Below are 9,831 nucleotides of genomic sequence, written 5' to 3' on the forward strand. Positions count from 1 at the left end.
GCATCTTGTTTTTCATCTTTTGTACTGAAATAAATAGTTAAAGAACAGCACTTTTTTACATTGTGAAAAGAAAGTACAGTAAAATCTCCATATTATAGCATTTGGGAGTCAGCATTGCAATAACATTCTAAGTGTTAAACACGTCTTGTTATGAAACAAAGTTTTTTTATTAGGAGATGCTTTGAAGGAATATTTTTAAATGTGAATCCTTTTACATATTTTAGATTTTTTTTTATCAAAAACGTAAAGTTTTAGATTTTTTTTCTTATGTATTAAATATTGTTGTTAATTTATATGTTTATTTTTATAAACATATATAATAGAAAGTAAACATGCAACTTATGTATAATAGAAGAGTTTTTTCCATGAGAGCTTAAATGCACTGAAAAAAATGTTTTATTAGATTTACTAAATTGTTTTATATGGTTTGTGTATATATATATATATATATATATATATTTAAACATAAAAATTAAGTTGAACATTACTCCATTTAATTTGTTTGTTTAAATTCAGGCCATATAAAATGTTTGCAACCACTTACCTTAAAAACATTCTGTAAATCCAATGTACCGTTTTTTTCAGTGTCACAATACACTCAGAATTCTCTCTTTTTGTTTCATGGCCCTTGCTGTCTTAAATTTCATTCAAAATATTTTAATTTGTGTTCTAATGATGAGCAAAGCTCTTACAGGTTTGTATTGACATGGGGGTGAGTAAATAATGACAGATTATTCAGTTTTTGGGTGAATTATCTCTTTAATTAAATCCTCATACCTTCATAAAACTAGCGATTTTAGCACTTCAGAACTACGCTCAGCGCAATGCTTAAATCTATATGTTTACTGTTTTCCATACCTCAGGTTTTCCAAAAAAGAAAAAATGAAACTGGACGTGTTCGCATCATATCTGTGGATCTGTCCCGGGAGAAGAGAAGATGAGTTTGCTCATTGCTCTGATGTACTGAGAGCCATCCATGGAGGTGAGTTTCAGGCTGCTCATGGGTAACAGCGCTCTGTTGGTGTAATATCTGAGGAATGGAGTCTGCGCTTCCATCGCCTCCAGATACACCTGAAAATAGAGACACGAGCAGGATGGAACATGTTACAAAATATCATGGATGTATATTTAGTGTATAAGGTTGTGGGATTAATAAGTGTTTGTGTAACATGTTTGGATGTAGATTTAGATATTAGTTTATAGAATGTTTGATGATGATGATGATGATGATGCATTACATAATTCAATTCTAGTTTATTTTTTATAGCGCTTTTCACAATAATTATTGTTTCAAAGCAGCATTACAAAAGGTGCACATTATTGCATTACAATCAAATTCGGGAACATTAAAGGTACCATAACTTTAGTTGTTACTAAACTTTAATTAACTACTAACTAATAGCTTTTAACAGTTAAAGTTATTATTTATGAGCATAGACATCGCCTATATACTATATCTGCAGGTGAACTGTGTGTACATGTTCAGTGAAGTGTATTTGTAGATTTTTGTATCTTCAAATCCCTCATTAATAGCATTTGTATTATATTTAACAGGAGAGTATTACAGATATTTTCCAGAGATATGAAAATTATATGACCTCAAAATTTGTTATCTTCCAAAATAAAAGTTGGTTATTACCTAATGTGTGTATACTCACTATATAAGTATTGTGTGTAAATAAATATACACAAAAACGAGATATTCACACACACACACACACACAAGCATACATATATTTGACTTTAACATATTTTACATACTTTTATTTTGTATTTTATATATATATATATTTAAGTTTTTTTACTGTAAAGGCAATAAAAATAATCTATTCCCTGCCATAAGTGCTAAACCTACAATGAAAAAAACAAGTAGCTACTTTGCTTTAAAAAAGTGAGTAAACCCATTGCCTTAAAAGTGACATGTTGACTTTACTTTCAAAAGCGAGTTAACCCATTGTAACTTGGAACGATTAAGTTGACTTAAATTGATTGTTAGAATTATGCGCATAATTTATTTACTTAACAATTATTTTAAGGCAATGGATTTACCCACTTTTTAAAGTATCGTCAACTAATAACTTTAAAAGCATTGGGTTGACTTATTTTTTAAGTAAAGCTAACTAACAGCTCTTTACAGTGCTCTGTGAAAAAATTGTTGCTGCCTTAAAGGTGCAGTATTTAATTTTGACACCCAGTGGTTGAACTAGGTATTGCACTCCTGGATCAAAACAAACGGAAGCGCAGGTTGCCAGATTGAGGACAGGAGCGAGTGATTTAAACTGTGTTCTAAATAAAAGCAACGGCACCCGATAAAAGGAATATTTTCCATACTAAAAAGAGTTTTTGTCCTAACCAACACCTCGAATTGATATATTACAAACGGCTTCAATTTCAGCTGAACAACAGAAAACTTGATGACATGATCACCTCAGGTACACATCATGTGTTTTATTAAGTGTTAAATGCTAATAATGTGAGTTTGAATGCCATTTTACATGACATTTATTGCCATATACTGAAAGCAGCAGCAGATAGTTCACCTCAGATCTTGAAAATAAAATCAACCGTTTGAAATTGAACTTCAGAACTAAACACATGAGTGATTCAGCTTGTACGTTTAATAATGCTAAAGTGTTAATATGTAATAGATTATAAACCTTAACATTTCGTGAGTCAGTGCACTATTCTGTGCATCTGAATGGCTGTATTTAAATTTCTGTCATGTTTCGTCTGGTGCAAACAGCCAAATTGCTCATCACTGCGTATCTTGTCACGAAGCGTGTTGTTAGGACACTGGGTTACAATGTAACCTGCTCACCTAATGTTTACGCTCGTAATATTTCTATCATTTGCTAATTAATAACCTCATGTGGAACTGAATCTGCTACTGTCCACCGGTTCCATTTTGGTAATGGACGCATGCTTTCAGACTCGGAGGCTTTCTGAATGAAATACGCGGTTTTCCACCAAGGCAACCAGGGGTGCTGACATTGGCTAAACTGACATTGGGCGAGTTAAAGACTCAAAACAAAGACAGCTAACACCAGCAGGAAAAAAAAACATTTTCAAAGCAGAAAATCTGACTTCAGCATTGCTTTCCAGATAAACAAGTATGTTCACTTGGCATATTTCTTAAATATCTGCAAACATATTATGGTATGTTTAGGCTTTAGAAGAGCCAAAAACTTACACACAGCACCTTTAATTTTTTCTCAACCTACATCAATCAATCAGACTAAAAATATTAAGTTAAACTTTGTATAATTTACAACATTTAGTTGAAGCCTGATTAACTTATTAAAATAAGTTAACCTGAAAATATTAGTTTGTTAGACTTTTGTCATTACTTTATTCACAGTGTGTATACACAGGAGTCTGAGAAAAATACTCATTTTAGAAGTACATTTCTGGAGACAGGCTTTTGCATCTGAATTCTTCATTTGTTCCTTTATGGACTTTTATTGTATTAAGTTAAGTTAACTTTCAATTCAATTTTATTTAGTATACACTTAAAACAAGCTAAGTTGACTAAAGTGCTAACGATAAAGTGTAAAACAAAGCATAACCCACTTTAAAAATACAAATAAATCAAATTAAATATAAATAAAATGTCAACATCTCTCACACGGTGCAAAAGGTCAAATTGAACAAGTGGGTTTTAAAGTGTTTTAAATACAGTAATAGAAGAGCTTGTCTAATGTACAGAGGTCTGTCTCTCTCTCTTTTATGCATGTGGCACCTGTATGATGTCTTCAGTGTCCTGCGCAGCGTTCTGGAACACAGACTGGCAGTGCTGCAGGTATTGGTCATACAGGCTGCGTGTGTGTGCGTCCACCTCCATCTCCTCATCTCCAGGCTCCGTCCTCTTCAGGTTCATCAGGAAGTCAGTGTTGACCGGGCCACATTCAATCAGGCTTATACTGCGACACAGGCATGCCATGATTAGTGTATGAGTGTTAAGTGCTATTCCTGAAAATTTTTTCATAGGCAATAATAGTGCTAACAATCACTGATCGAGTACTCACTGAATGTTGAAGTGCTGGAGCAGAATAGCCAGGCTCTCACAGGCGCCCTCTATTGCAAATTTACTAGCACAGTAGACCTCGTTGAATGGCAAACCTGAGATCCACATAGAGATTTTTTTGAGCTGAATTATGACCAGTGTTTAAGTTACTTTAAAAAAGTAATTAATTGCAATTACTAATTACATCATTAAAACTTTGTCTGAAAAGTAACTTGATTACTGAATAAGTCATTTAATTACTTGACTCAATACTAAAGACTGAGTATGAAAAGACAACAGAAATTAAATCTTAATCCTTTTTATTACTCATTTTATTATACAAACACACACACACACACACACACACACACACACACACACACACACACACACGTTTGTGAATTGTGGGAACATTACATATGTTTTCATTGTTTTTATATTGTAGAAACTGTATTTTCTATTGCCCTAACCTCACCCTACCCCTAAATCCCAACCCTCACAAAAACTATGTACAGTTTACTTTCTGAAAAAAACTCATTCTGTTTGATTTAAAAGCTTTTTGAGAAATGAGGACATCTGTAATGTCCTCATATTTCACCACCTTCTTGTAATACCTGTGTCAAACATATGTCATTATACAGATTTATGTCCAAAAAAAAAAACACATGTACATACACACACATTATATTGTCAAGAACAAATTTCTCACTCAGTTACTTTTTTAATCTTACGCATGTGCAATCATCCTTATATATTTAACTTTATTTTTCTGTAAAATATTTTTGTCTAGGGGTGTCACGGTGGCGTCATCGCCTCATAGCAAGAAGGTCGCTGTTTCGAGCCTAGGCTTGGCCAGTTGGCGTTTCTGTGTGGAATTTGCATGTTCTCCCTGTGTTCGCATGGGTTTCCTCCAGGTGCTCCAATTTCCCCACAGTCCAAAGACTTGTGCTATAGGTGAATTGGGTAAGCTAAATCAGCCATACTGTATGTGATGTTGAATGAGTGTGTATGGATGTTTTCCAGTGATTGGTGGCAGCTAGAAGGGCATCCGCTGTATAAAACGTGCTGGATAAGTTGGTGGTTCATTCCGCTGTGGCGACCCCAGATTAATAAAGATACTGAGCCGAAAAGAAAATGAATGAATGAATGAATATATTTGTCTAACAAATACAAACAAATAATACATTTACTCTGCTTCTCCTTATTGATTTATACAGAACTATTGAATGTATTTACATTATTTAAGAATGATAATAATTTAACTGTATCTGTCATTTTATCTGTAATTAAATTACCTAAAAAATAAAAGTAATCCCTTTACTTTTTCAGCAGAAAAAATATTTAATTACAGTAACTACACTGTAAAACCCAACGGTTTTATGAACCACCAACTTATCCAGCACGTTTAACGCAGCGGATGCCCTTCCAGCTGCAACCCATCTCTGGGAAACATCCACACACACTCACTCACACTCATACACTACAGACAATTTAGCTTACCCAATTCACCTGTACCGCATGTCTTTGGACTTGTGGGGGAAACCAGAGCACCCGGAGGAAACCCACACAAACGCAGGGAGAACATGCACACTCCACACAGAAACGACAACTGACACAGCCGAGGCTCCAACCAGCGACCTTCTTGCTGTGAGGCGACAGCACTACGTACTGCGCCACTGCGTCGCCCTATTTATAAATATTTTTATAAATATGTTTTATTAATATATTTATAAAAGACGTTTTATTTACATCTATTTTGCCCCCCTTAAAATACAACACTGTGTATGGAAAGCATTGTCAACGCACTGTGATGCACCGAAACATCGAATTGAAACGAATCGATGGCATGACAATCGTAACCGAACCGTGAGACCAGTATAGGTTCACACCTCTAATATATAAATATATATTTTTATTCCAGCCAAACTATAAGTCTAAATTGCAAAAAAACAAAATATCGCAATATAATATAACCAAGATATATAAGCTGCTATACTATAAAATAAATAAATGTGTTTGATTTCATTTTTTTTTATTTAAAATTTAAAATATTATTAATATTATATTCTATTAATTGATTACATAATATATTAAAATTAATATTATTGTGTGTGTGTGTGCTTGCGTGCGTGTGCGTGTGTCTGTGTCTGTGTGTGAGTGATTGAGTAAGTGAAAGTTCTCCCCTCACCCTGCAGTCCTCCCATGCTGCCGGTGACCAGGATTCTGCCATGTCTCTTTTTCTTCATGTCTGGTAGGAAGGTCTGTATGGTGCGGATAGTGCCCAGCAGATTGATGTCAAGGATGGCTCTTATAGTGTCCAGCGAGTGAGTTTCCAGTGGGCCCATCAGACCCACACCAGCATTACACACTAACACAAAGACATCAGGAGGAAATACTTGAGAATGACTGTGCATGTGAGCATTTAAAGGGAGCGTTCACCAAAAATGAATATTCGGTCATAGTTTCTTTCTGTTGTTGAACACAAAGGATGATATAATGAAGAATGTTGGAAAAAAACTGTATTTTTGAGAACTGTGTGTTTTTGAGGATGTCAATGGCTGCTTTTTTCTAACATTCTTCAGAAAATTTTGTTTTGTGTTCAACAGAAGAAAGAACCACTTGAGTGAGAGTAAACAATGAGGAAATATTCATTTTTGTGCGAACTATCCCATTAACCTTGTATTGATATTCACTTTTCTATTTTTAAATGGAGGTATGTCTACTTTTTTTCTTACCCAGTATGTCAATTCTGCCCTCTGCAACATTTCTTTGAGCATCAAGTATAGATTGCTGGTCAGTCACATCCATTTGCAGGATGTCCAGAGTGTCTTTATGCAGTCCTCTCACGCTCTCCAGCAGCCGTTGCTTTTTGTCCAGGTTCCGCATAGTAGCGTAGACTAAACAACATCAGTAATAAGTCATACTTTTGTCACTAATTGTAATGTTATTTATATTTTTACAAAAATCTATTTGGCTCAGTAATATGCATTGCTAAGAACTTAATTTGATGACTCTAGACTCTAAAAGCTGTCCTGTCCTAGCAAATCATACATTAATGGAAATATTATTTTATTCAGCATTCTAATAATTCATAAATCTCAATTTCCAAAAATTTACATTTACGGTTTTTGGTTCAGGGTCACATATACTCAACAAGAGAAAATAATAGTTGAATTTATATATATTTTAAAAATGACCCCATTCAAAAATAAATACATAGATAGATTTGGTTTTTCAGCATTGTTGTATGTTTGATCTAACATTCTAAGGTCCATCTTTTCCCATAGAGGACGACTGAGATTTTTTTGTACTCTCCAAAAAATCCTGGGTCGTTTTAACCCTTGTGCTCTGTTGTACTACCCTTTTGTTATGGTCGGGATGAAAACATCCACAGAATTAAACTGCTGTCAAAATGCATCAGATAATTTTTTTTTCTTTCTTTTTGTGAATAAATCTGTTAATCAACCTTAGTCCTGATCAAAACTACTAAATTGTTTAGAAAATGACAGGATTTTAACTCTTTAATTGCCAAGTTCACAAATGATGTCACTGATTTGGTGAAAACACACACAAAATGACATATTTTCAATATAAAAAGTAATTGTGGACTGGATTTTTTTTACCTTTTATCACAGTCTTGGACATGTGAGCGATTAGTAACAACATTTTGATGCATTGTTGCTTTGATGCATTGTTAGATTTTCATTTTTTTTCCCTAATTACTGTTGGTGGCTGTTTTTGCCTCATTGACTTCAATTGTAATCACATTTGATGGTGCATAAATACACAGTCTTTGTTTTTATTTACTCCATTTAGTTCTGAGAGCTGAGATGCATATTTTGATTTTCTCAGACACATCAAGGTAAGTGCGTAAAGGTCACACTCACACACTCAAACACACATACACACACTTTATTTTGCTGTTATACTCCATATAAAATCCAGAAACTACACTTTTTTTGCACAGGCCTATCTAAAGTGGTTGCAAACAGTAAATTATGGAGTTTTTTTTTTATTTATCAAAAACGATACATCAAAGGCAATGTTGTTTCACATGTCTAAGACTTTAATAAAAGGTTTAAAAAATGCATAATTGCTTTTTATATTGAAAATGCATAATTTTGGGTGTGTTTTTCACCAGATCAGTGACATCATTTTTGAATTTGGCAATTAAAGTTAAAATCCTGTCATTTTCTAAGCAATTTAGTTTTGATCAGGATTGAGGTTGATTAACAGATTTATGCAAAAAAAAAGTAAAAATATCGTATCTGATGCGTTTTTACAGCAGTTTAATCTAAAGGATGTTTTCAACCCTAACATATTGAAAGGGTAGTAAATTTGCCCAGAGTGTATCGTCGAAAAGCGTTTTCTCAAAATATGTGTCAAAATAAGATTTGTCACCAAAAATCATTCTGCTAGCTGAAACAGAAAAAGTTATGGCCAAATTGACACTCAAAATCACCCCAGAGTGGATGAAAACATCCCCAACAGTACATAAGTGTTAACCCAATGGTGAGTCAAATATGGACAAACCCAACCATTTGGTTAAAAGCATCATTTAATTGACCCAAATGTTAGGTTGTAGTCCATATTTTTCCCAACAACAACCCAGGATTATTAGAGTTTGTTAGAGGTTCAAATGTTTACTAAACTCTAGGAGAAAATATCATGCATTAATAATCACTAAACAAACAAATGAACTGACATCCAGTTGACAAAACTGACATCCATAGTAGTAGAAACTAAAAACACTATGGAAGTCAATGGCCTTTTATCCATCTTCGGTATATCTTCCTTAGTTATCAACAGATGAAACGGGTTTGACTTTTCATTTTTGAGTGAGCTATCCTTGTTTTCCTTATCCTAATCATCAAAACATTAACTTTTGTATGTAAATAATATAATGTAAATTATATTATTTTCGCTTGTGGACAAGATGTAAATGTCATCTAATATCTTATTTAGGTCAGAACTAAACCAATAACATGCATTTTGTACTGTACAATCCCTAGTAAAAAACTTTATGACAAAAAGTCAAGACAAATATTTCTGTTGATTGAACTTACTTTAATAAGTTGACCAGGTTTCAACAAAGCATTTTTAAGCTATACAAATGTTAACTTAATATTTTAATCAGTTTAATGTAAGTTGAGATGACTAAAAAGTTCATTTGATTCAACTAAAAATTATAAGAATTGTTTTACAGTGTACTATTGCTTTTTACAGTGTAGAATATTAGTAAAATAATAACATTTTCATGGTCACATTTTACAATAAGGTTCATTAGTTAATGTTAATTAATGCATTTACTAACATGAACAAACAATGAGCAATACATTTACTACAGTATTTGTTCATGTTAGTTAACGTTAAAAACACAGTTGTTCATTGTTAGTTCATGTTAACTCACAGTAAATGAACTAATGTTAACAAGCATTCACTTGGATGATAATAATGCATTAGTAAATGTTCAATCATGATTAATAAATGCTGTACAAGTGTTGTTCATGATTAGTTCATGATAATAAATGCATTAACTAATGAACCGTATTGTAAAGTGTTAACATTTTGGTTAATTGTAAAGATCAGACATGCACAAACTCTCAATTTAACAGAACCCACTGAAATGTGTTGTTTTTATACCTTTGTAGGCTTTTGCTGGATTTGATGCGAGATGCACAGCAAGGCTGAGTCCAATCCCTGAAGAGCATCCAGTGATGAGAACAACTTTCTGCTCCATTTGTGCAAGAAAAGTCAGATGAGACGAGCGCTGGAATGGTTCTCCGAGGTTATGTGCAGTCATGTGCTCCGTCTAAGTGCTGTGTCTC

General features: G+C 33.5%; 1 protein-coding gene across 1 annotated transcript; it reads right to left on the bottom strand.

Moving 5' to 3' along the window:
- Positions 1-846: 846 nt before the first annotated feature.
- hsd17b1 (hydroxysteroid (17-beta) dehydrogenase 1) lies at positions 847-9,831 on the bottom strand. The gene is made up of 6 exons (XM_056450481.1): positions 9,647-9,831; positions 6,739-6,900; positions 6,192-6,371; positions 4,026-4,119; positions 3,740-3,920; positions 847-1,071 (listed from the first exon to the last, which is right to left on the bottom strand). Exons 1-6 carry the CDS (start codon positions 9,804-9,806, stop codon positions 904-906), a joined length of 945 nt encoding a protein of 314 aa, XP_056306456.1. The 5' UTR covers positions 9,807-9,831; the 3' UTR covers positions 847-903.

This window comes from Danio aesculapii, chromosome 3 (assembly GCF_903798145.1).
Source record: "Danio aesculapii chromosome 3, fDanAes4.1, whole genome shotgun sequence".
In the NCBI taxonomy this organism is placed as follows: Eukaryota; Metazoa; Chordata; class Actinopteri; order Cypriniformes; family Danionidae; genus Danio; species Danio aesculapii.

Coding starts and splice junctions, on each gene's coding strand:
- hsd17b1 (XM_056450481.1), bottom strand. CDS start 9,806: ATGACTGCACATAACCTCGGAGAACCATTCCAGCGCTCGTCTCATCTG. Junction 6,372..6,738: donor GGGCAGAATTGACATACTGG/GTAAGAAAAAAA, acceptor TCTTTGTGTTAG/TGTGTAATGCTGGTGTGGGT. Junction 3,921..4,025: donor CTCCAGCACTTCAACATTCA/GTGAGTACTCGA, acceptor CCTGTGTCGCAG/TATAAGCCTGATTGAATGTG.